This window comes from Podarcis muralis, chromosome 2, assembly GCF_964188315.1.
Source record: "Podarcis muralis chromosome 2, rPodMur119.hap1.1, whole genome shotgun sequence".
Lineage (NCBI taxonomy): Eukaryota > Metazoa > Chordata > Lepidosauria > Squamata > Lacertidae > Podarcis > Podarcis muralis.
The window spans coordinates 106,898,768-106,925,727 of NC_135656.1; the positions used below are offsets into that span (position 1 = coordinate 106,898,768).

A 26,960-nucleotide genomic window follows, 5' to 3' on the forward strand; every position below is an offset into this window, starting at 1 on the left:
AGTTCTACAGGTCTCACAGCATTAACGCCCCATAAAGTCTTGCTTCTCCCATAACCACAGGCTTGGATTCCAGCAGAAATGAAGCATGTCTCTCCCTCACGGGCTTCAACCGGCCTCCTCCTAGCTTCCAACTGACCCCTGGACTAAAGACACTGTTGAATGTGTCTTTAGTTCAGGGGTCAGCAAACTTTTTCAGCAGGGGGCCAGTCCGCTGTCCCTCAGACCTTGGGGGTGGGAGCGGATTATATTGGGAGGGGGGGAATGAAGGAATTCCTATGCCCCACAAATAACCCAGAGATGCATTTTAAATAAAAGCACACATTCTACTCATGTTAAAACACCAGGCAGGCCCCACAACTAACCCAGAGATGCATTTTAAAGAAAAGGACGCATTCTACTCATGTAAAAACATGCTGATTCCTGGACCGTCTGTGGGCCAAATTTAGAAGGCGATTGGGCCGGATCCGGCCCCTTAGTTTGCCTACCCATTATTTGGTTCTTCTAAAATACCAGCCAGGTGAGGAGGGGGACCCGCCATTCGTCCTCTGACACAGAGCCACTTCCTTTGTTATTTTAAGGAATCGTATTTAAGCCACTACCACACCAGGAAGCTAGGCTGGCTATGCCAGCAATGTAATTCTCGCTGGATCCAGGAATTGGAAGGGACTCAGGCCCCATATAGCCTAACACCCCCCCCCCAACTCACAACAGTATTTATATATATCAGGCATAGGCAAACTCCGGCCCTCCAGATGTTTGGGACTACCATTCCCATCATCCCTAGCTAACAGAACCAGTGGTCAGGGATGATGGGAATTGTAGTCCCAAACATCTGGAGGACCGGGGTTTGCCTATGCTTGATATATACCCTGCCTTCTTCCTGATGGGACTCATGGCAGGTTACATATAAAAATGAGAACTGCTAAAACCTCTTTTGAACTTGTGTTACCCTCCAAAGGATGGTGGGATGAGTACGGTGACCCTTCAGCCAAAAGAAGAGAAACTCTGCGTGTGGAAAGAGTTCAGATTTATTGCTGAAGAGTAAATCTAGAGACCACAGTGGATATCTCTGTAAAGCTGGAACCCCCAAACAAAGGGTTGCTGTTGTTGTTGTTGTTTAGTCGTTTAGTCGTGTCCAACTCTTCGTGACCCCATGGACCAGAGCACGCCAGGCACCCCTGTCTTCCACTGCCTCCCGCAGTTTGGTCAAACTCATGCTGGTAGCTTCGAGAACACTGCCCAGCCATCTCGTCCTCTGACGTCCCCTTCTCCTTGTGCCCTCCATCTTTCCCAACATCAGGGTCTTTTCCAGGGAGTCTTCTCATGAGGTGGCCAAAGTATTGGAGCCTCAGCTTCAGGATCTGTCCTTCCAGTGAGCACTCAGGGCTGATTTCCTTCAGAATGGAGAGGTTTGATCTTCTTGCAGTCCATGGGACTCTCAAGAGTCTCCTCCAGCACCAGAATTCAAAAGCATCAATTCTTCGGCGATCTGCTTTCTTTATGATCCAGCTCTCACTTCCATACATCACTACTGGGAAAACCATGGCTTTAACTATATGGATCTTTGTTGGCAAGGTGATGTATCTGCTTTTTAAGATGCTGTCTAGGTACACACAGCCTTAATAATATTACAGGAAGGAATGCAATTGTGACAGAAACTTAAACCATCCTCACTGGCTGCCTCTATGCATTCTCAAAACATGCTCCTATGTACTGTGCAAAGCCATAGCAACAGATATCTTTAAGCAAAGTTATCAATTTGTCCCATGCAGAATATCGTACTTTTCTGCTAGTGTTATCTTGCTACATGAAGAATGTCTGAGCGTACAATGAAATTATTGTTCTGATGGCTTTGAAACCAGCCCCCAGTCTTCTGATGAAGGTCAGTCTGCCCTTGGCACGCTTTACTTAAGCTGATTAGAAAACGAGAGACAACAAGGCGGAAATGCATTTTCAGTGGTATACTATCTTGATATTCACTGGTGGTCCTGAATAGTGTGCTATGAGGATTGTTGCCTAATAAAACGGTGTGGTGTTGTAGGTCCCTTTACAAGTGCCTCTGCCTCTTCCATGACGGTTGTCGTGAGCTGCTCGGAGCAGAATTTGGAAAAACAGCATAGAAATAAACTTGATTTTGATGGTTCTAGAGCCACACCATAAATATTTTTGTCCAGGCTTGCACTCTCTGTCTCTGACCTGGCTCTCAAGAGCAGCAGACACTGGGCTATCCTCATATTAGTAACTTGCAGAAGTCCAGATGTCCATAAACATAAGACAAACTTTATGAAACTGTTTAAAAATAAATAAATAATAATAAATGGGTCATCTCTGTTTTAAAGGAAGCCATAGCTTCTCTATTGCTGAATCATTCTCCTACCCCCAAGGCCTGTTCCAGCCTCATCTGATTCACTTAAAGTGATAGTACCCTCACAGGCGTGGGGGAAATTGGTTTCTTAATGAGCTGGTTTGCTATGCCTAATAAAGGATATATTTGATTTGATAGATAGATGATAGATAGATAGACACACACACACACACACAACAAAACCCCACACCTACACTATATAAAAATATAAGCCTCACCACCCCACCCCCTCCTCTCCTCCCTCTTCTTCCCCAACTTTATACTGTACTCAACACTAAGGTCTCACAACAAATGTAATTGATTTGTAAGAAGGACTGCACAACCTGAAAAAAAAGAGCAAGGCTTTTGTAAACCAAGAAAATCTTTTAATGAAAATATATATTTTTTAAAAAAAATAAATGCTGCCCCTTTGCACAACAGCCAATCGGATTGGAGAAGGAAGCTGCTCCCTTTGATCCTGCAGGCAGGGGCCCAGGCAAAGACTCACAACTTGGCTCCCGCCTCCCTGCACGGCATGGATGCAGAGGAGGAGGAGGAGGACCCCATGCGAGGCCTGCAAAAGGCTGCCCTTTGCTCCATCTGCCTGGAGTATTTCCAAGACCCGGTGTCCATAGACTGCGGGCACAACTTCTGCCAGGCCTGCATCGCCCAGTGCTGCGACGACGCCCGGACCCGCTTCTCTTGCCCTCACTGCCGCAGGAGGTCTTGCAAGAAAGATTTCAGGCCTAACCGGGAACTGGCGGAGATGGTGGAGATCGCCAAGCGGTTCAAGAGGCAGGTGGAAGAAGCGCCGGGAGAGAGGATGGGCAGGTGCCAGAAGCACCGGGAGCCTCTGAAACTCTTCTGCCAAGATGACCAGAGCCTGATCTGCGTGGTCTGCGACAGGTCCAAGGAGCACAAAACTCACGCAGTGCTCCCTGCCAAAGAGGCTGCCCTGGACTATAAGGTAAGAAGGCAGTTGATATACGATATCTTTATTGTCGTTGTCCCATGCAGAACAATGAAATTGAAAAACCTACATAAAACATTCAGAAACCCCTAAAAACTCTGAAACCCCATTTTAAAATGCACTATACTATAGAGACCCCTCTATACTTATAGAGACCCAGGTATCTTGCTTTTGTATCTATATATTTAAATATTTTCCAAGATTTTTTTAAATCAACATTTTTTTCATTCATCTTAACACCAAATTCATCTTGTCTGGCTCCCCCCCCCCCCTACGTTTCCAAGTTTCACATTTATTTCCCCTTTCATAAACAACAAAGAAATAAACAACTACCTGACGTTTAGAAGACATCTTCAGGGAAGTTTTTAATGTGTGACATTTTAATGTATTTTTTAATCTTGGTTGGAAACCGCCCAGAGTGGCTGGGGAAGCCCAGCCAGATGGGCGGGGTACAAATAATAAATTATTGCTATTATCGCATATAATTACTTTTGTCCAATTCATTTCCAGTTCTTATTTTTAGCTAAATTATCAAAATACTTCATGAATGCTCCCGGCCGGATTTAGGTTTGATGGATTTAGGATTTAGGTTTAAGCTACTGAAGGGAACCGGATTTAGGTTTAAGCTACTGAAGGGAATGGGGCACTTTATATGCCCAGCTGCCCTTTGTCAACAACAAATGGTGGTATCTCTGGTTACGCACTTAATTTGTTCTGGAGGTCTGTTCTTAACCTGAAACTGTTCTTAACCTGAAGCACCACTTTAGCTAATGGGGCCTCCCGCTGCTGCTGCACGGTTTCTGTTCTCATCCTAAAGCAAAGTTCTTAACCCGAGGTACTATTTCTGGGTTAGCGGAGTCTGTAACCTGAAGCGTATGTAACCTGAAGTGTATGTAACCCGAGGTACCACTGTATGCTATCTGGTAATTTATGGACCTAATAGGTATCTAAAGCCATTTGCACATGTTGCCATTTCACCAGTCTGTGCAGAATGTAGGCACCCTATACATAGAAATGAGCAAACCAGTGATATTTTAGGGAGCAGGCTAGCAGGCCATTACATCCTAGGAGCCTACACAACACAAAACACTGTTGCCGTATGTAGGTTTTATTTTATTTGTTTTTCATCTTACATTTTGGAAATGTACATCCAGGTTTTTCTTTAAATTTTTTTGGGGGCCCCCCAAGAGAGTGGGGTCCTAAGCTATAGGTTGTTTAGCTTATACGTAAATCCGGCACAAAATGCTACATCAATCCTGCTAATGTTTTAACACATTTACAGTGTTCCTTAACATACTTTCCCCCCCAATCTTGCTTACATTTCTGCTCGTCTTGATGCCTGATCTTCACAGTAAGTTTTGCCATTTTGGCATGCTCTTATCATCTTGATTATCCATTCTTCCTTTGTTGGTACGCCTTCTTCTTTCCACTTTTTGGCAAATAACGTTCTAGCAACCATGGTAGCGTACATAAACAGTCTCTATAGAATCATAGAATCATAGAGTTGGAATAGACCACAAGGGCCATCGAGTCCAACCCCCTGCCAAGCAGGAAACACCATCAGAGCACTCCTGACATATGGTTGTCAAGCCTCTGCTTAAAGACCTCCAAAGAAGGAGACTCCACCACACTCCTTGGCAGCAAATTCCACTGTCGAACAGCTCTTACTGTCAGGAAGTTCTTCCTAATGTTTAGGTGGAATCTTCTTTTAGATTCCTTGGTATTTATTCCCCTGTCCGTGACCCAGGTTTCATTTAGATTTGTGCTGGCAGCTAACGTCTCTGACTGTGACAGTGTTGGTGGCAAACTGGATTGTGCACATGCTATATATTTAAACCATACCCACCCACACCCAAATCCTGGGGAGTGTGGCTTGCACTTTAAGGAGCTACAAACCACTGTCCTTAAGGTCTAGGGACAGGATGCGCTGTAAATGCATGGTTTGTACACAGTTACTGCTGGAAAATGCATGCAGCAGAAATACCATGGGATTTAGTATGAAAAGAGTCGATTCCACAGAGAGAGTCCAAAACCATACGCTCATTTTCATGTCGCTTTTAATTTGTATACCATTTTTTTATGTTACTGTACACAAGGTGGTTTGCAACAATAAACTGCACAACAAAGAACACACACCTTACAATAATCTGACCCCTTGCAAAAAAATAAATAAATCATAATAAAGCATAACTTTAAAATGGAACGACATTCAATGCCCGTTTTCAATGTGTCGCAGGGGGGCAGTTAACTGGGTTTTTGTTTTTATCTTGTGATTTTACGTTGTAACTGCCCTGAGAGCTGTGGGTATAGGGCGGTATACAAATTTAATGATAATAATACCAAATAAAGTAATATTCAATCATCTATTAGAATATAATGGCACACAATAACATTTAAAACATCAGCAAGTGATAATTAAGCAGAAATTCCTTCTTAACAATTGCAATAAATAATGAGCAAACTATGATCAATGAAAATAACTGCAAGGCACAACGCAGAAAACACCGCAATACATACAAAACCATGCAAATTGAGAAACAAAGACACACAACTTTAAAAACTAATTTTTAAAAATCCCTAGACTATAGGTTGTCTAGGTTGTCTCCCTTCCCAGCTGTTTCTGGGTGAGGCTAATTAATTGCTCAGCTGGGCTTGAATGAGCTTGGAGTTGGTGAGGCTTTTCCCCTCTGCTTTGCATTTCCTCACTGAGAAAGCTGACTTCTGCCGAATTATTTTAGAGTCTCTCTGTATGTTTTCTTTTGGTGGGACTTTTCCAAGCAACTTCCAGCCAGGAGCACTGTGGACATAAGCCAGTTTGAGTTCGTCTGTCCTTTTAGTGAAGCAGTTCCTTGTGAAGAATTCGGCAATAACTTTGGGTGTATGCCTTTAAAGCATGCATGTTCCCTCTAAAAACTCTTGACCGTTGTACAGTGGTACCTCGGGTTACAGATGCTTCAGGTTACAGACTCCGCTAACCCAGAAATAGTGCTTCAGGTTAAGAACTTTGCTTCAGGATGAGAACAGAAATCGTGCTCCGGCAGTGTGGCAGCAGCAGGAGGCCTCATTAGCTAAAGTAGTGCTTCAGGTTAAGAACAGTTTCAGGTTAAGTACAGACCTCCGGAATGAATTAAGTACTTAACCCAAGGTACCACTGAAGCTCTGAAGGAAGGAGTGTGTTTCAAATGTACAGTGTCTGCATCCTTTCCCTCAAAGAATTCTGGGTAGTGTAGTTTACCGATCACAGAGTTACCAGCAGCCCTAAACAAACTACAGAACCCAGAATTTTGAAGGAATGAATATGCTTTGAACGTGCTTTAAAGGTGTATACAGTCAGCAGATGCATCAGGTCTGTAGACTGCAAGTGCAAAAGCAGCTTGCCACTAATAGTAATATAGATGGGCGGGGGATTTACTTTTTAAAATAAAACATTCATACCGTTGTTAATTGTATGAATAGCATCTGATTTGTCTGTCCTAGCAAAAATAAGTATTTTTCCCTCCCCAGGAACAAATTCAGACTGAATCACAGAGTCTTAAGCAAGAGAGAGAGAAACTGGAGGAGCTTAAACAGGCCGGTAAAAGGACAACTGAAGAAAATCTTGTAAGTCCCTCTTTTAATTAGCGCTAACCCAAATTTTGCGGCGCGGGGGTTGTGAGAACAATCTTGAAAGTTATTTGTGGAATGAATAATATCCGCTGGGAGGATTGATGATGATTTTCATTATCTTCCTGCGTTCGTTCACAAACTGCTCTGGGACTAAGTGATTTTTTAATTATGGTACTTCAGTTCTGACCCTGCAGTCTCTTGTGATGTGTAGGAGTCCTTATTTACCAGTGCGGCCTATTCTGACTGCTGTTGCAACATACAAATGGTCACATCTTATACACACAAGTATTTGGTGCCAAAAAAACCCACCCCATCCCTCATTCTGTACCTTGAACAACATTAGAAATATATAAGAAAATCTGGCATTTATGTAGCATTTTTCCTAAATGGCTCACATACGTTATTACAGTATTTCTAGCCACATAGCAATACAGTGGTCCCTTGGTTCTCGAACTTAATCTGTTCTGGAAGTTCATGCCAAAACCAAAGCGTTCCAAAACCAAGGCGCTCTTTCCCATAGAAAGTAATGCAAAACGGATTAATCCGTTCCAGACTTTTTTAAAAAACCCCCACCTAAAACAGCAATTTAACATGAATTTTACTATTTAAGGAGACCATTGATCCATAAAATGAAAGCAGTAATCAGTGTACTGTACAATGGTACCTCGGGTTACATACGCTTCAGGTTACAGACTCTGCTAACCCAGAAATATTACCTCGGGTTAAGAACTTTGCTTCAGGATGAGAACAGAAATTGTGCAGCACCAGCGGGAGGCCCCATTAGCTAAAGTGGTGCTTCAGGTTAAGAACAGTTTCAGGTTAAGTTCTTAACCCGAGGTACCACTGTACGTGTATGTGACATGAAGTATTTTATATAGGGGCACATTCAAAAGTCCGTATACGGTCCATTCTATCCAGGCCTAAGTGTTTACAGGATTGCATTGTTAGTACTTTGCCCTTCTTACTTTACCCTTTAATTACAGGAAAAGTTGGGTGCTGAAAGGAGGAGAGTGGCATCTGCATTTGAGCTGCTGCATCAATTTCTTGAAGAACTGGAACAGCCCATTCTGGATCAACTGAATGAGCTGGAGCTGGAGATTAAGAACGGGCAGGAGGAAAACGTTGCCAAATACTCTAAGGCAGTTTCTGTCCTTGAGGACCTGATCAATGAGATGGAGGAGAAGTGTAGGCAGCCGGATAAGGAATTCCTGCAGGTGAGAACATGAATTTGTCAAGAGGTTTTGACTGAAGACTAAAATATGTGGAGTCCTGCAAGTCCCGGATTTGGCGGCGATAATAGAATCCGCGGGTTATTTTATAGGCAGAGAATTTTGTGAAGCCTTAATGGCTGAACAAATATATTGGGGCATAAGCTTTTGCAGACTTCATCAGAGGTGTGAAGTGAAATCTTAGTTAGCAGGTATATAAATTTGAAAATTGGAAGTGAAATGGCAGTGAGGTGCAAAATTTACAGTCAGTGATAATGAGAGCTTAAATACAGAGGTACCTCAGGTTATAGACGCTTCAGGTTACAGACTCCGCTAACCCAGAAATAGTAGCTCAGGTTAAGAACTTTGCTTCAGGATGAGAACAGAAATCGTGCACCGGCAGCGCAGTGGCAGCTGGAAGCCCCATTAGCTAAAGTGGTACCTCAGGTTAAGAACAGTTTCAGGTTAAGAACGGACCTCCAGAACGAATTACGTTCTTAACCCGAGGTACCACTGTATGTTAAATGGGCACAATTTAAAACTTTTACAACAGCAGATTGGTGATAATTGCTGAATTACTGTTTTGCCGCCTGTAGTTAGGGAGCCATTCACAAGAAAGTCACGGATAGCACAGATACAGGTTAGCACTGGAAAGCTAATAACACATATTGTGTGGTAGCAAACCTTTGTCTTGATTAAATCCACAAGTGATGGTATTAAACTTCTTGAAGAATTCTAATTAAACTGTTTCACTTTGTCTTTAAGATGCTGGTTCTTTTAGAAGATGCTGGTTCTTTTAGAATTAGTGTTATATGGCAGCATTGCCAAGTATATGCTAGCCACTGCTGCTAACATGCCTCTGGTTAATAGATTGCTAGGTTCTCTGTTTCAAGAGTATGGAAAAAGTAAACATAGCCATATTGGTCCATAAAAAAACCTGACAAAATGAATTTCCTTCCCGGAGGGCCTTGGTATAACCCTAAACCCATTTAGCACTTATCAGAGAGCCTCATTTGCACGTCTCCAACTACCTTCCGGGTGGCGACGCGGGTGGCGCTGTGGGTTAAACCACAGAGCCTAGGACTTGCTGATCAGAAGGTCGGCGGTTCGAATCCCCGCGACGGGGTGAGCTCCCGTTGCTCGGTCCCTGCTCCTGCCAACCTAGCAGTTTGAAAGCACGTCAAAGTTCAAGTAGATCAATAGGTACTGGTCCGGCAGGAAGGTAAACGGCATTTCTGTGCGCTGCTCTGGTTCGCCAGAAGTCGCTTAGTCATGCTGGCCACATGACCCAGAAGCTGTATGCCGGCTCCCTCGGCCAATAAAGCGAGATGAGCGCCGCAACCCCAGAGTCGGTCACGACTGGACCTAATGGTCAGGGGTCCCTTTACTTTTACCTTTAACTACCTTCCACGTTTCATCTTGGAAGGTTTCTTCCATATTCATGGCTTCACCACCGGCCATTCCCTTCTCACGCTTCCCCCTTGCTATGTTTTGCCATCTAGCCCGATGAAGAGTTCTGGAGACCTTGAAAGCTTGCATGCTACCATGTGATGTTTGGGTTAGCCTGATAAAGGGGTTGCTGAAATAACGGATTTGGCGATCCTCAACATGTCTGCTCTTAAGATTAGCTGAAGGAAGCAGAATGGCCTTGGAAAGGATTATGTCCATAATGTGAATTTCATTTTCCTCTACTTTTTCACCCTTCTAGAATGTCAAGGACACCTTGAGCAGGTATGTATGCGGTCCTTTCCATCTCCTCCTTCTGTAAAGGGTCTGAGGACTGACTTCATATGTGCATGTCCTGGGATAGCTCAGTTGGTAGAAGAGCATGAGACTCTTCATCTCTGGGTTCAAGCCCCGCCTCAGGCAGAAAGATTCCTGCACTGCGTGGATGACCCTCCCTTCCAGCTCTGCAATGCTATAATTCTAGGTCCATCTTCTGAGCACTGAATGCACGATAACTTACAGCTAAATGTGTGCATTGGCTCCGCTGAAAACAAAAGCAGCTGGTTGGATGTTGGTCGGTAAAGACTTGAAATGGTGGCGAATCAGCGAAGATCAGGCTGGAGTTGGGGCACAGCGTGAAATGATCCTAAAGGTTGCTTACGATAGATTGTGTTACTTATGCACAAACCCACAGAATCTAGCAGTCCTGAGTCTGATGGATGGTGGAAGAATAGGCTCCTCTTTGGCTCTGCAGTCCCAGAGCTGAGTAGATTTCCGGCAGGACGGGAAGTAAGCTCCCTGCAGCAACTTCTTTTGTGACCAGTGATTGGAGCCAGGCTGGTCATCTCTTTGCTCTGGTGTTCCTCAGCTTTCAGTTCCGCAGTGCCAGAAGAAGTTTAAATAAACCGGATGTGTGAAGTAAGGGCTTACCCACACTTTCCAGGCTCAGATCTCTGCTTAAAAGCTCTGGGTCCAAGCATTTTTCCTTTTTTGTCCTGGAGTTTCCTCTATGAAAACTGCTCTTTAGCTCTCAGTTGGAGCAAATGTCAATTTGGGCTTTCCATGGATTGCTATTTGTTCCAAGTGAACTTTAAAGAGTGGGTTTTCTTTTTTCAAATAGATTTTTCTTAGGGTTTAAGAAGAAAAATACAAAGATTACTATTGAATATCTTTTTTGTCCAAACTAAAACATTAATCTAAAGGCTAAAAAGAGAAAGGAAATAGGAGAAAGGAAATAAGAGCGAGCGAGAGAGAGAAAGGATGATATAGAGAAAAGGAATAGGAAATGATTTAAAAGAGTGAAAGAGAGAGTTGTTGAGAAGCTAAAAAACCTTTTTAATGATTTTATTGAAGGTTTTAAACACACTGAGCTCTGAATCCAAACATGTTTATAAAAAGATAATAAAACACATTATATCGAAGAAGAATAAAGAGAAAGAAAATATAAAATAAAATACAGTGGTACCTCGGGTTACATACGCTTCAGGTTACAGACTCTGCTAACCCAGAAATAGTACCTCAGGTTAAGAACTTTGCTTCAGGATGAGAACAGAAATCGTACGGTGGCAGCAGGAGGCCCCATTAGCTAAAGTGGTGCTTCAGGTTAAGAAGTTTCAGGTTAAGAACAGACCTCCGGAACGAATTAAGTACTTAACCCGAGGTACCACTGTACTCATGATCCTTACAAAACACAATTATTAAAAAATATAAAGAGAAAAAAGAACAAAGGAGACATAATTAAGATAAAAGAAAATAATAGAAAAATAATTAAAAAGAAACACTAAAGACCAGTTTTTTGTGGGGAAAGCTCTGGAACAAAAAAGAAAAAAGGTTGTTCAGACATGGAGCTTTAAAGCTCAAACTGTGCCTGGAAAGAGCAGAGAAAGTTAAGTGTGGATGAGCCCTAAGAGTCAATGCAGAGAGCAGAAAAGGGAAGAAATGTGGGAGATGACAAGAACAGATTAGAGGAACTGATCAAGACAGTGGAAACGGAATTGATGGTAAGAAGTCCGATCAAAAGAGCATTGGATGCCAGAAAGCATTTTGATAAGGTGCAGCAAGGGAAGCCTATAGAAAACCTAGTTCCTAGGCTGTGTCTGCTCTTTAATCCAAAGTTATCTTGCCACAGAATGCCTTCCAGAATAATTTCAGTGTGTTTTCCTCTTGCCTAGGTCTAAGAAGAGACCATTTCCTTTGGAGGAGGTTCCTCCAGATGTAAGAGAGAAACTCAGTGCATTTTCTCAGAAAAACATTTCCCTAGCAGAAACCCTGAAAAGAGTCAAAGGTAAAGGACAATTGGCCAAAGTCCTGTTCCTCCATCATTTCTTGCTGTGGGCTTTCCAACTTTCTTACTGGGTTTTTCTCCTGACGGTCCTACACTTTTCCTCCTTCAGTGTATTCGGAATGTATCTGGTTTTGTCAGTGGGGAGATTAAAGAGCTGAGAGAAGTATGCAGAAAAGACTCTCCTAAATCTATACTTGAGTATCAATATTAAACAGTACAGATAAATCTGTTTTACATCAGGAACCTTAGGCAAAGGGAGAATAATAATTTTGCACATTGATTCTGCCCCTCAGTCCCTGGTATTTGACATGTAGGATTCTAGACTCTCCTTCTGTCTCTGAACTTCAGCTTCTTTCTCCAATATTTAGTATGAAATTGGAAACCTTGTGTCATATTATTTCCCCTCTTTTTTTCTAGAGTCTTTGTTACTTGAACTCCAAGAGAAAGAAGACGATAAGTCTTTCGAAATAGGTGTGTAGAAAAACAATTCAGAAAATGATAATATTAATGATCCAACTATATAAACACAAAATATAATTTGTGTGGTGGCCTGTGGAATAAAAAACCCAATAAAACCAAAGCAAAATGGTATAAAAATGCTTCATCAAAAGAAAGAAGAGCTTCCCCCATGTAATCTGGCCAAAAAAAAAGGTTATGGGGTTGCATGCAGCTAGCTTTTGTTCAGTCACACAGTCATTAATTTCAGTGGATCAACTCTGAGTAAAAGTAAGTTGGATGCAGCCCTCCAGCAACACACATTTGGGGCTCTGAATTTGCTAAGCAAGGATAAACTTCTGCGGCATGGAAGGAAGAAACTTTGCAGGAAATACAAGTACATTCTTGTGGCATGTGCTGTTGTGAAAAGCACTACTGTTGGAGCAGGGCCAGGCCACAGGAGTCCCTGAACAAGCTGCCCTCTGGCCCTGTGTGCCACCTTGGTAGATCTTCCATCAAGGACATTAAGATAGTGGCTGCATCTATTTTGTCTGGTGCTTCTCCGCTGGATGTTGCTGCCTTTCCCTGTTGCTGCACATGGAGGTCTCCCTTCTCCCCAGAAGCTTACAGGTCCTCCAAGTACCCATGTTTTCCAGGGACAGTCCTGGATTTACAGAAGCCATCCCGGTTTCTGATTTGATCCCGAAGTGTCCCACTTTCCCCTGCTTTTATCGGAGAAAGGTTGGAGGGTTATCCAGCCCCCGAGCCATCTGAAGACAGCCCTGTATAGGGAAGGGTTTTAAATTTTTTTAAAAATGTTTTCTTGTGTTTTTATATATGTTGGAAGCCACCCAGAGTGGCTGGGGCAACCCAGTCAGATGGGCGGGGAATAATAATAATAATAATAATAATAATAGAGTCATACCTCAGGTTACAGATGCTTCAGGTTGTGTTTTTTCGGGTTATGAACTGCCGAAACCCAGACGTACCGGAACGGGTTACCTCTGGGTTTCTGCGGTCGCGCATGCGCAGAAACGCCAAATCGCGCTTTGTGCATGCGGAGATGTGCAGCTGCAGGTTGCGAACGCTGCGGGTTGCAAATGTGCATCCCGCACGAATCACGTTCGCAACCCGAGCGTCCACTGTGATAGGATAGGACGTCCCTATTTTCATCAGAGAAACGTTGGCGGGTATGAGCAGGGGCACTCGACACAGCTCAAGTACAAGATGTTAGGGCCCCGTGGCATTAAAAACAAGATGGCTGCCACCCCAGCTACTTTGCTCGCCACTCACACTGATATATTTTCAAAGTATAAACATAAAGCAGGGCCAGTGGCTTGGGGAAGAGTCGCAAAGGCCAGGCAGAGAGGTTTGTAGGCCTGCATTTGGGGCCTGGGCCTGAGGTTCCCCACCCCTGCCATGCTGCTTCCTAGCTTTGAATGGCCAATGGGTGCAGTGAGATTAAATGTGGCTCCTGTCAGTCTTGTGTCTGCCAGGCCCAAAAGACTGCAGGGTTCAGTGAACCCCAGGAGAGCTGCGATGGGTGACGGCAGCGGAAAGCATTGTGAAATCTTGGCTGTACAAAAAAGGCTGCGCATGTGCGCGAGGCCTTGGCTGATAAGGCATTGTTTCCTGGCCCAGCGAGTGCTGACGCCACAAGACTGGGAGAGGTGCCAAAGTGACGTTTGTTTTGACATTTATTGTGGGTAAACAAAGAGTTCTGGGTCAGGAATCTTTTAGGTTTAAAGTAGGTGGGCTGCAGGGAGCATTGCAAGATGTTGTTTGTAACATACTGTGATATGCGACTAGATTTTCTGGTTCTAGCCAACTAAATCACTGCAGGTACAGAAGCGGAACAGAGCTTCCCTTTACCCTTTGACACATACCCCAACTTGCTCTGAGTTTTCACCAACGTTACAGAGCAGATTTTGGGGTGCTGTGAGGGGTGGAGAGAGACAGGAAGTTCTTCTGCACTCCCAGAAGTCATTCTGTGCACACAGTGGTACAGCTGCATGGAAAGAACCCTTCTTGCTTCCTTAGTTGCCTTGAATCATAGAATCATAGAATCATAGAATCATAGAGTTGGAAGAGACCACAAGGGCCATCGAGTCCAACCCCCTGCCAAGCAGGAAACACCATCAGAGCACTCCTGACATATGGTTGTCAAGCCTCTGCTTAAAGACCTCCAAAGAAGGAGACTCCACCACACTCCTTGGCAGCAAATTCCACTGTCGAACAGCTCTTACTGTCAGGAAGTTCTTCCTAATGTTTAGGTGGAATCTTCTTTCTTGTAGTTTGGATCCATTGCTCCGTGTCCGCTTCTCTGGAGCAGCAGAAAACAGCCTTTCTCCCTCCTCTATGTGACATCCTTTTATATATTTGAACATGGCTATCATATCACCCCTTAACCTCCTCTTCTCCAGGCTAAACATGCCCAGCTCCCTTAGCCGTTCCTCATAAGGCATCGTTTCCAGGCCTTTGACCATTTTGGTTGCCCTCCTCTGGACACGTTCGAGTTTGTCAGTGTCCTTCTTGAACTGTGGTGCCCAGAACTGGACACAGTACTCCAGGTGAGGTCTGACCAGAGCAGAATACAGTGGCACTATTACTTCCCTTGATCTAGATGCTATACTCCTATTGATGAGGCCCAGAATTGCATTGGCTTTTTTAGCTGCCGCGTCACATTGTTGGCTCATGTCAAGTTTGTGGTCAACCAAGACTCCTAGATCCTTTTCACATGTACTGCTCTCAAGCCAGGTGTCCCCCATCTTGTATTTGTGCCTCTCATTTTTTTTGCCCAAGTGCAATACTTTACATTTCTCCCTGTTAAAATTCATCTTGTTTGTTTTGGCCCAGTTCTCTAATCTGTCAAGGTCGTTTTGAAGTGTGATCCTGTCCTCTGGGGTGTTAGCCACCCCTCCCAGTTTGGTGTCATCTGCAAATTTGATCAGGATGCCCTTGAGTCCATCATCCAAGTCGTTGATAAAGATGTTGAATAAGACCGGGCCCAAGACAGAACCCTGTGGCACCCCACTAGTCACTCTTCTCCAGGATGAAGAGGAACCATTGATGAGCACCCTTTGGGTTCGGTCAGTCAGCCAGTTACAAATCCACTGAGTGGTAGCATAGTCAAGACCGCATTTTACCAGCTTCTTTACAAGAATATCATGGGGCACCTTGTCAAATGCCTTGCTGAAATCAAGGTAGACTACATCCACTGCGTTCCCTTCATCTACCAGGCTTGTAATTCTGTCAAAAAACGAGATCAGGTTAGTCTGACATGACTTATTTTTCAGAAATCCATGCTGACTATTGGTGATCACAGCATTCCTTTCTAGGTGCTCACAGACTGTTTGCTTAATGATCTGCTCCAGAATCTTCCCTGGTATTGATGTCAGACTGACTGGGCGGTAATTATTTGGGTCCTCTCTTTTCCCCTTTTTGAAAATAGGGACAACATTTGCCCTCCTCCAGTCTGCTGGGACTTCGCCTGTTCTCCAGGAATTCTCAAAGATGACTGCCAGTGGTTCTGAAATCACATCTGCCAGTTCTTTTAATACTCTTGGATGCAGTTCATCTGGCCCTGGAGACTTGAATACATCTAGACTAGCCAAGTATTCTTGTACTATCTCCTTAGTTATTCTGGGCTGTGTTTCCTCTGCTGAATCATTTGCTCCAAATTCTTCAGGTCGGGCATTGTTTTCTTTATCGGAGAAGACTGAGGCAAAGAAAGCATTGAGTAGTTCAGCCCTTTCTGTGTCCCCTGTTTGCATTTCACCATCTTCTCCTCTGAGTGACCCCACGGTTTCTTTGTTCTTCCTTTTGCTACGAACATACCCATAAAAGCCTTTTTTGTTGCTTTTAACCTCTCTAGCAAGCCTGAGTTCATTTTGTGCTTTAGCTTTTCTGACTTTGTGTCTACACGTGCTGGCTATTTGTTTGAATTCCTCTTTGGTGGTTTCCCCCCTTTTCCATTTTTTGTACACATCCTTTTTTAATCTTAACTCAGTTAAAAGTTCTTTAGATAGCCACCCTGGCTTCTTTAGGCACCTTCCATGTTTCCGTCTCATTGGTATTGCCTGAAGTTGTGCTTTTACTATCTCCCTCTTAACAAACTCCCAGCCATCTTGAACTCCCTTTCCTTTTAGTATTACTGTCCATGGGATCTCACCCAGCACTTCCCTAAGCTTTATGAAGTCGGCTTTCTTAAAGTCGAGAAATTGAGTCCTAGTATGCTTGGCTGCTCCTTTCCGCTGTATAGTAAACTTCAGAAGAGCATGATCACTCGCGCCTAATGATCCTTCCACTTCTACCCCACTAACCAGGTCATCAACATTGGTTAGGACCAGATCTAAAATGGCTGTTCCTCTTGTTGCTTCTCCCACTTTCTGGACAATGAAGTTGTCTGCAAGGGCAGTGAGGAATCTGTTTGACCTTATGCTCTTGGCTGAGTTTGACATCCAACAAATATCCGGGTAATTGAAGTCCCCCATTACTACTATCTCCCTTCCTTGATTCTTTATCAAGTTACTGCGCTTCAGCCTTCAGTTCATTCCAGTTGCAGTATTGAGCTGGTCTCTCTTACCCGTTCAGCCTCACCCACTGCAGTTCTGAATCCTGATTCTTTCCCCCCCAATGGTGGATTGGCCAGGGAGGTTAGCTGAGACTGGAAGCCACTGTGTTGAACCCAAAGGGGAACTGTTCCGGAATTTCCCTACACCATCTTGGTAGCCAAGATAATCCATAACTAATCTGTAGTCGCTAAAGCAATGAGCCCATATATTCACTTGCTTTGATATGAGCTAATAGACTTGCTTTGATTCGTTACCCTCATCCAGGAAGCTTGGGGTGCTGGGCTCTGAGCCCAGAACAGGGGAACAATCTGTAAGACCTGGGTATTTGCCACGTATGCCCTCATCTGGGCAGGTGAAGTGTTGGGAAGTCCTAGACAAAGTGTATAAAGAATGAAAGTGTGTTTGCTTGGGTGCAGACAAGCCATCTCCTTGCTGTGGTGTCCACCCCAAATGTCTAATGGCTAGGAGACCTGGCAGACTTTAAGTTTACACCTTTCTTTAATAAAGCACTGGGACTGAACATACAGAGGGATAGCTCAGTTGGTAGAACATGAGACTCTTAATCTCAGGGTCGTAGGATCGAGCCTCACATTGGGCAAAAAATTACTGCATTGCAGGGGGTTGGACTAGGTGCCCCTCGTGATCCCTGCCAACTCTGTAAATCGTAATTGTATTTTCTCACTCTGGTGTTTTTGGCATCCTTCAGTATACCTCAGGTGTCAGCAAACTTTTTCAGCAGAGGGCTGGTCCATTGTCCCTCAGACCTTGTGGGGAGCCAGACTATATTTTTTTTGGGGGGGGGGAATGAACGAATTCCTATGCCCCACAAATAATCCAGAGGTGCATTTTAAATAAAAGGGCACATTCTACTCATGTAAAAACACGCTGATTCCCGGACCGTCCGGGGGCCGGATTTAGAAGGCGATTGGGCCGGATCCAGCCCCTGGGCCTTAGTTTGCCTACCCATGGTATACCTGCACCCAGCCACTCCCATGAGCACTCCTTTGGGCAAGTGGTTCAGAACAGTCACCGTAAGGCTCATGTGCCGCCTTGAGGTAAACAGGAGATGTTAGTGGCAAGCCTTAACTTTCTGTTCCTCTCTTCTCTATTTACAGCCAGTGTGACCCTGGATCCGGGCACAGCGGGCCCCTACCTCATCCTTTCGGACGACGGAAAAAGTGTGTGGTTGGGCGACACCCGTCAGAAACGTCCCACCTCTCGGGGCCGGTTTAACTTGTACCCCTGTGTGCTGGGCTGCGAAGGGTTTGCCTCGGGGAAGCACTCCTGGGTGGTTGAGGTGGAGTCAGGCGGGAGTTGGGCTGTAGGTGTAGCTCAAGAGTCTGTGAAAAGGAAGAAGAAACTCAACTTCCGGCCTGAACAGGGGGTCTGGGCTTTGGAGCATTTGGGAGCCAATCATTACAGAGCTTTGACATCCCCTCCAACCCCGCTGCCCCTAAGAAAGGCCTACAGAAGAATCCAAGTGCATCTAGACTACGAAGCAGGTCAGGTGGCCTTTTTTGATGCAGAGAATGAAGACTTGATCTTCGCCTTCCCATCCAGCCGCTTTGCAGGGGATATAATTCATCCCTGGATGTGGGTAGGGCTCCGGTCCCGGCTCAGACTCTGCCCCTAACTTTACATGCACTTTGGAGTAATGGAAGTTGATGTTGTTTGGCCTGCGAGCAGAGAAAAAGCATCTTAGGCTCATTCACTTCCTTGCCCCCTCCCAAAGAAATTTATTGCAAATCTGTATTTTTCCAGACACTGGTGAGAGACTCCAGTTTCAATGTGAACACAGCTTGTGTTTCAACTACTGGAAAAATTGCACGAGAATTTACTGGCCATCTGAAAAGCTATGAAATTATTGGAAGTTTCTGTTAGGCGTAGAATAGGATAATGTTACCCACACAGGAAGGGAACAGGGTGGTGGCGGGTGTGGTTTTGTGTGTGGATTATACTACACATTCCCATGTATTCTGGGCCAGCCTTTGCCAGCATGGAACCCTCCATATATCAGCTCCCTGGGGCTTATGGGAATTGTAGTCCAAAGCGTATGGAGGGAGCCCGGTTGATGGAGGCTGCTTCGAATACTTAGTATTGCTAGCTTGGCTGGGAACAGTGGACTTCTTGCAACTAGCCTGCACCAGAGAGACAGCTTTTGTACTTTAACACAGCCCCAGACTAAAGTAGATCTTCTTGCTGTTAAAAAATAGTGCATACAAAATTTGGGGGAGAGCAAATGGGAAAGGGGCGGTGCCACATCCCATCTAGGAAATAAATTACTAGATGTAAGATACTGAGCCATGAGGATGAAATAGCTCACTAAGGCCTGTACTCCCAGTTTGCTTCTGTGTGAGATTCGGAGAAGAGTTTAAGCCTCGGCTGTAATGCAGTGACAGTAACGTAGCATGGACCTTCTGAAAGATGTTCTGTTTGGTTGGATTTAGCACGTTAAGGGAGATTTGTAGGGTTCCTTACAATTGAGGGGTTTGAGGAGAACGAAAGCAGGGCAGCCGGGTAGGGTTTCATCAACCAAATCTTTACCGTGTCCTGTTAAAGTGAATTAACAATTCATAACAAAAAATAAATGGTTATAATGTTCTTGTCAGTAGCGTGTATGTGTCCATAGAAGGTATTAAGAGAAAAGTGTGGGTTATGGTCAAGTGGAAAAGGGAGCCGGGATTTATTATAATGGGAGGGGCTTATTTCAGTGTTGGAACTGGTGGGAATTTTGGCTTCTCCAGCATCCACGTACATTGCAAGGAAGCATGAAGTTGGCTTTACTCAGAGTAGGCACGTGAGAATCCAAGCCCATGTCCCATTTCAGACTTCTCTTGCTGTTCAGACTTCTTGTTGAATGCAGTTGCAAATTGGTCCTCAAGTGTGCAGCTTATAAAACCATACAGTTGTGAACCATACCCAGCTGTATGGGCGGTGGCACATGGATTTCAATGGGTCTGTTCTTAGCTGGATGCAGCGCAAGAGTGCTGAGCTCAAAAGTTCAGAGAGCTTGGTCCTTCCGCAAGCTGCTATCCCTCGACCTTTCTAAAAGAGGAATACTGAATTACTGAAAGAATGTAGATGAAGCGCCTTCACCCTAGAAAGGTACCCTAGAACGGGCACCCCTAAACTCGGCCCTCCAGCTGTTTTGGGACTACAACCCCCATCATCCCTAGCTAACAGGACCAGTGGTCAGGGATGATGGGAATCGTAGTCCCAAAACAGCTGGAGGGCCGAGTTTTGGGATGGCTGCCCTAGAAATAGTAACTGCTAGCAGGGGGGCATTGTTAGGGGTTGGGCAAGAGGCTCTGAGCCTCATGTAAATTGTGCCAAGCCTTTGATCTGTCCCTGCCCCCTTTTTTTGTAGAATAAAAGCCTTGCTTCCAACACAGCTAGATGGTTTGAGAAGCTCTCAGCAATATTTCTGTTCACGCTTTTTTAAAAAAGCCACTTAAATGCAGGGGTGGGGGACTTGTCGCTTTCCACATATCATAGGGCCAGAAGGGGCACCCAAAGGTGCTCAAGTCAAGCCCCCTGCAATGCAGAAATCACAGCTAAAGGCCATCTAACCTTGAAGGTGACTCCTCAACCTTCCGAGGGAGCCCACTCCACTTTTGAACAACTGTCACTGTCAGAAAGCTTATTCCTGATGATGAGTCGGAATTCCTTTCTTGCCACATTGCTTTGGGTCCTAACCTCTGGAGCAGGAGAAGGCTTGATTCATCATCAGTGTAACAGCCCTTCAGATATTTGACAACCACATACCATGTTGTTGGACTCCCAGCTCACATCGGCCTTAGCCACCGTGGCAAATGAGCTGGGCTGGTGAGAGTTAACAGTCCTGCCAACGTTTTGAGGGCCACAAGTTTCCCATCCCTGCTTTAGAAAGCTTGCTGTACCCCAATACCGTATCTCTAAACGTGTGCTTTTGTAAGGACACAACTCTGTGTTTTAAAACAGACTGATAGACAGAGTCGCTGTAGCCCAGTTCTTAAGAGCAAGGAAAGGTGTGCGAAAATATTTTAAACTATTTAAAAAATTTATTAAGCAGAGTAACACAAGAAAAAACCAAGTTTGGCTTACTTTACTAACTGTGCCAGAGAAGATTTTTTAAAAACCTTGCACACTGTTCTGGGGGTGCCCCTGACCCTTGGGGTGTGTCGGAGGGAAAGTTTCCTTGCGCTAGCCGTTCCTTGTGCTGGTGTCTGCTAGTGAACAGGTTAGTTGAATCCGGCTGTATATATAAAGATAAAGGGACCCCTGACCATTAGGTCTAGTCGCGGACGACTCTGGGGTTGCGGCACTCATCTCACTTTACTGGCCGAGGGAGCTGGCGTACAGCTTCCGGGTCATGTGGCCAGCATGACTAAGCCGCTTCAGGCGAACCAGAGCAGCACACGGAAACGCCGTTTACCTTCCCACCGGAGCGGTACCTATTTATCTACTTGCACTTTGATGTGCTTTTGAACTGCTAGATTGGCAGGAGCAGGGACAGAGCAATGGGAACTCACACCGCCGCGGGGATTTGAACCGCCAACCTTTTGATCGGCAAGCCCTAGGCTCTGTGGTTTAACCCACAGTGCCACCCATGTCCCATGGCTGTCTATATAGATAAAGATACACACACACACACATTCTACAGGAATTATTAAGCGATGGCCATGGTCTCTTGAGGCGGGTGGGCGATTATTTGTTTCCTACTTTCCAAGTCTTAGAACCAGAGTTGGGAGGGACCCAAAGGTCATCTAGTCATCCCTTGGTTTTATTTCATGACCGAGTAACAAAACATAGCCATTCATTTCTTTTGTTTAAAAGTACAGTTCTTCTTCCTTGTTAGACTACTGTACTCCTCTCTTCAAATACAAGACAATGGAAAGTGGCAATTAGAAGCTGGTTGGAGCATGTCCTGTCTCATAAGCAACTGCCTAGCACTGCCAACATCAAACAGAGGAACCACAGAGAAAAGGAGCTCATTGCAGTGTAAAAACAGCTCTTTTGGTTTCTGTGTACCTCCTGGGGTCTGAAGGTCAACTTTCCCTTCTCTTCCCCCACCACCAAGAAATTTCAAAGGCTGAGTTGGCATCCAAACTAAATGATGCCACGGCTAACCTGCCCCATGGACTTCAATGGGACTAAAGCATGGCTAATTTAAGTTTAGTTACAGTCCCACTGTTCTACTGCAGTTCTCTTGAATTGAGTGGGAACCTCCGCACCAATCCTGCACCATGCACTCCTTGAGTGTTGAGGGTTCAAGTGGGTCCCTGAACTGTGAAAATGCCTCTCATCTATCTAGCTGGAGGAGGAGATGGGCATGGGCTGCATGTATGTAAAAACCTCTGACTTTTGCATTCCTGCAACGTAGCCTACTGCCAGTGGCGTAGTGTGGGGGGTGCAGGGGGGGCTGGCCGCACCGGGCGCAACATCTGGGGTTAGGGCAAATCCACGGGTTAGGGGGCGCAAATCCACGGGTTAGGTGGCGCAAATTACTTGCCTTGCCCCGGGTGCTGACAACCCACGCTACGCCGCTGCCTACTGCACCAATGCCAGAGGGCACACCTGTGGCTCCGCCCACTCTTTCCTCTGGCTCCACCCACCACCAGCATGGGGTTCCTGACAGACTGCAGAGGACGGAGCATAACCCTTGGGCTAAAAGAAAAATAGGATTCCCCACTTCTAGAGTATATTCTGCACTCGCACAAGGACACAGGCCAGCGCACCGATTTCAGCAACATTCCATTTTTAAAAAGCACCGCATGCCCAAGTTTCTAGTCCTTACGACAGCAAAGACAGACACTGCCCACACATTTCCAGAAGGCAGAAGGGCTGAGCAAGATTTCCAAGGGCCAGAGGGCATAAGCCTCTGCGTCCTGCATATCTCGCTGCCCTTTTCTATGACCTGCAAAATAGTTATACAAGAAGAGTTTGGATTTGATATCCTGCTTTATTACTACCTGAAGGAGTCTCAAAGCGGCTAACTTCCTTTCCCTTCCTCCCCCACAACAAACACTCTGTGAGGTGAGTGAGGCTGAGAGACTTCAGAGAAGTGTGACTGGCCCAAGGTCACCCAGCAGCTGCATGTGGAGGAGCGGGGAAGCGAACCCGGTTCACCAGATTATGAGTCCACTGCTCTTAACCACGTCAACCATAAGGTACCCAATGCTGCAGAAATCTGCTTTCCTCGGCGAAGGATCTCAGCTGCCTTGGTGCAGAAACTTTCGTTTTTCCGGCACACGGAGGTCCTTGACAGTCCCTCCGTGCAAACCTCTTTCAGAAGAAAGCCAGATGGCGGCCTCCATAACTTACAGAAGGAGTTCCTTGCGGAAAGCGGCCTTCAGGAAGACTCGACTTCCTGCTCAGCTGGAGCGCCGACGTTCGCGCCTGGGTTTTTGGCGGCGCTTTTGAAGTGGACCCTCCGGTGGCTGACCAGGTGCGAGCTCTGGTTGAACCTCTTCCCGCATTCTGGGCACTCGTAGGGCTTCTCGCCCGTGTGGATCCTCTGGTGCTTGTTCAAGTCCGAGTTGCGGATGAAGCTCCTGCCGCACTCAAGGCACTTGAAGGGCCTGTCTCCCGTGTGCATGCGCTGGTGTGCCAGCAGAGCCGAGCTGTAGCTGAAGGTCTTTCCGCAGAGGAGGCACTTGTAGCGCCGGTCTTCCTGGTGAGACTTGCGGTGGACCAGCAGCTGGTGGGTCATGCGGAAGCTGGCGGGGCAGTCGGGGCAAGCGTGCAGCTTCTCCGTGTGCGTCTTCTGGTGGGAGATGAGGTGGGACTTGTGGCCGAAGCGCCGGTCGCACTCGGCGCAGATGTAGGGCTTCTCGCCCGTGTGCGTCCTCTGGTGGGCCGAGAGGTTGGAGCTGGTGCTGAAGCACTTGCCGCAGTCCCGGCACGCGTAGGGCTTCTCGCCCGTGTGCGTCCTCTCGTGGGCGCGCAGCTGCGAGCTCTGCCGGAAGCCCCTGCCGCAGATGGCGCACTTGTAGGGCTTCTCCCCCGTGTGGATGCGCCAGTGCTTGATGAGCACCGAGCCTTCGCTGAAGCACCTGCCGCAGTCCGAGCAGACGTAGGACTTCTCCCCGGTGTGCGTCCGGCGGTGCACGATGAGCGCCGAGCTGGTGTTGAAGCTCTTCCCGCAGTCGGTGCATTTGTAAGGCTTCTCCCCCGTGTGGAGCCTCCGGTGGGTCAGCAGGCTGGAGCTGTGGCGGAAGCTCTTCTCGCACACGTCGCATTTGAACGGCCGGTCGTTCGCGCGCATCCTCGGGGGGCCGTTCTCGTAGTCGAAACAAAGGTCTCCCGCAAACGCGTCCCGGCGGGTTTCTAGGCCCCTCTTACGGCCTTCAGGCTGCTCAGAGTCGGGAAAATCCTCGCTCCCTTCTGATAACGTCTCGTGCAATTGTTCAGCATCCGCTCGCCCGGGAGGTGGTTCCTCATTTTCTCTCTTGATCCATTCTTCGCCGGCTGGAAGAAAGATTACCATCAGTCATTCCCTCTCCACAATGCGGCCACAAGCTACTGGGAGGAAAGGGTGTTACAAACTGGAAAAGAGAGTGAACTTTCAAGGAGGACTTGAGAAGTCAAGATTGTGCTGAGGTGTGGGAAAATGATTGCTTGTACATGAGAGCATGAGCAAGCTGCAACTCGACACTGAGGTGCCCAACTCTAGGGCCACTAGGAAATAGTCAGATTTTACCTGTATAAAAAACTCTCTCTTGCACAGAAACTTATTAATTTTATTAATTTTATAATGAATGATTTTAGAATGTTGTTTATGCTGTACTTTTGTACTGTTTTATTGTTGTTAGCCGCCCTGAGCCTGGCTTCGGCTGGGGAGGGCGGGATATAAATAAAAATTATATTATTATTATTATTATTATTATTATTATTATTATTATTATTATTATTCTCCTTGCACCTTGGTTTCTAGATACACTATTAAATCTCCCATCTTGCCTTCCCCCCCAACACAGCAAGTCATCACCCACCACAAGTGGGGTGGGAAACCTCCGGTTTGCAGGCCAAATTTGGCCAGCCAGATACAAAAGTCTGCCAATCCCTGCAAAGCCCAGGCTTGAACTGCCCGCCTACCAGCTGATGGGCAGCCAATGCAAGCCTGCTCGGTCCGGCTGTGCACATGAGCTCCTCGCAGGGAACTCATGCGCACATCCCATCCCTACAGAAGCCAGACATGAACTTCCCACATACCAGCTGATGGGCAGGGAGTTCAAGCTTCCAAAGCACCTCACGGAGCTCTCTGCAAGCTATTTGCAGTGATTTGAAGTCACTGTCTCCCTGCATCCCCTGAACTGAGTTAAGGGAGTCAATGGGAGGGAAACAAGAAGAGGGCCAGTTAAGAAAGGGGGGGGGAGGGATGGGGCAGGAGGATACTGAGCGGAAGCAGAGGGCTCTGCCTCGGTTAATTATACTTTGACCTAACTACACTTTCCAGATGTAAGCATCACTAGTGTGGTGCATATTGTGACTTGCTTTTCATTTTTAAGAGACCCAGATAATATTTTTTCAAGTGCTTTGAAAGTGGACTCTCTAGTTCCTAATGAGAAGCCTGTGAATTCCCAATGAAGTGTCCTCTGCTCTCGAGGCTCTCAAAAGGCCTGTCTCCAGCAAGCATCCTTAGATAACCAGCTGCAAGCGCAGCCCTTGACTACAAGGTCGTTTTCCTGACTGTCCCCTTAGGTACTTAAATGAAAGGCTGGTGCAACTGAATGCGTGTGAAATCTCGCCACTTAAGGACCCAAAACAGACTCTCCCCAATGTGCCCTTTTGGATGAAAAAGGGAATCTTAAACACAGTTTACTTACAACTCCCATTTTGGAAACTTCTTACCTGCCGACACATTTAGTTCAGACGCTCACTGTGCCACTTTTTGTTCTGCCTGATGAGGAGCTTTGCGTTACTCAGAAAGCTTGCCCGCTAGTCCAATAGCCTCCTTAACTATTTTCTGATTTTAGACAACAATCCTATACCCACCTGGGAACAAGCCCCAATGAACTAAGCTGGACTTACTTCTGAGTAAGTCTAAGGCCGCGCTGTCAGAGGCACATCCTCCAAACTGCCTTGTCCCTTGAAAATCACTAGTGGGCTCAGCGTACTTTTTCTAATGTGATGAATAACAAGGCTGGGTATTCGTTATCCTAACACATCTATAGGTGAAGCAAGGATTCTAACCCAGGTATACATCACCAACGGCACAGCCATGGAAGGATCCTTAGTCCAAATTAATTGCAAGCATGGGTCTTGAGATTAGGCAAAGATAAACTCAAAATTAAAGTAAAAACATCTCAACAGCGTGGTCACAGGAGGCGTTCCTGGGGCATCAAAAGACCAGCAAAGGCTGGGCAAGGAAAGATGTCAAATGACGCGCATTTTAAGTCTCCCGGTAAAGGTTTTAAGATGCGGGGTTCTGTGTTTGCCCTTGATGTGAAATCTGCAACCCTTGGCCGGCCCTGCTGCCTCAAGAGTCGCCTGCAAAAATACTCCAGCAATAACCGGATCACCACCAGTTTTCTTTTTTCTTTTTTGGCCGGGGGGGGGCACCCAAAAACTTGCCTCAGGCACTTACCGGGGTCCATTCCTATATGTATATATGTATATATGCGTCTGCCTGGGTTTTATCCTGGGGAAAAGCAGGGGTGCAGCGCAGCGGAGCGAACACCCAACCCGGAGCCAGACTGTGACCGCATTCCTGTGGCCTTTTGTACGGCACCCGCTAAGCACCATGGGAAATGTAGTCCTGGTGGGCAAAGAGGGAGACGCATCGCTCTCCAGGCATTCTGGGAATTGAAGTTCGGCTCGGACTGGACTCTTTCCCCCCCCGGGTCTTCGCTTTGCAGACTCGTTGGAAAGTGGTGCTTAATTGAAACGGGTGGGAAGAAGATCCAACACTTTTGTAGGGAGCAGACCTGCACCTGAACTCACTTTCCCGTGGGCCCTGAGTGCGAGTGCTGCTCGGTGTTCGAGATGCACTCTGCACATGCTTAAAGGGCACTCTTCTCTATGGTTCGCATGCTCCAAGCCTGCGTGGTTACGCATATGCTCCGATCCTGGGCTCGGGCAAATAATGCAAAAACCTGGTGGAAACCGACTG

General features: G+C 46.1%; 2 protein-coding genes across 3 annotated transcripts in view; one reads left to right on the plus strand and one right to left on the minus strand.

The window, feature by feature from the left end:
• The first annotated feature begins 2,824 nt into the window (after nucleotides 1-2,824).
• LOC114588481 (uncharacterized) overlaps nucleotides 2,825-26,960 on the plus strand; it is a 39,215-nt gene continuing 15,079 nt past the window's right edge. The window contains exons 1-8 of the mRNA XM_077925259.1: nucleotides 2,825-3,311; nucleotides 6,819-6,914; nucleotides 7,904-8,134; nucleotides 9,837-9,859; nucleotides 11,746-11,858; nucleotides 12,276-12,329; nucleotides 17,983-18,495; nucleotides 23,341-23,997. Coding sequence (XP_077781385.1) covers nucleotides 2,880-3,311; nucleotides 6,819-6,914; nucleotides 7,904-8,134; nucleotides 9,837-9,859; nucleotides 11,746-11,858; nucleotides 12,276-12,329; nucleotides 17,983-18,495; nucleotides 23,341-23,997 — 2,119 coding nt within the window. The 5' untranslated portion in view covers nucleotides 2,825-2,879. The remainder of the gene's footprint in view (nucleotides 3,312-6,818; nucleotides 6,915-7,903; nucleotides 8,135-9,836; nucleotides 9,860-11,745; nucleotides 11,859-12,275; nucleotides 12,330-17,982; nucleotides 18,496-23,340; nucleotides 23,998-26,960) is intronic.
• Nucleotides 20,317-26,577, minus strand: LOC114588534 (uncharacterized). Of its 2 annotated transcripts, none has more exons than XM_028713907.2 (3): nucleotides 26,436-26,577; nucleotides 22,397-24,316; nucleotides 20,317-22,230 (listed from the first exon to the last, which is right to left on the minus strand). In XM_028713907.2, exons 1-2 carry the CDS (start codon nucleotides 26,443-26,445, stop codon nucleotides 23,199-23,201), a joined length of 1,128 nt encoding a protein of 375 aa, XP_028569740.2. In that variant the 5' UTR covers nucleotides 26,446-26,577; the 3' UTR covers nucleotides 20,317-22,230; nucleotides 22,397-23,198. The 2 variants fall into 2 exon arrangements, with proteins under 2 accessions (XP_028569740.2, XP_028569741.1); XM_028713908.2 differs by lacking the exon at nucleotides 26,436-26,577 and adding an exon at nucleotides 25,700-26,408.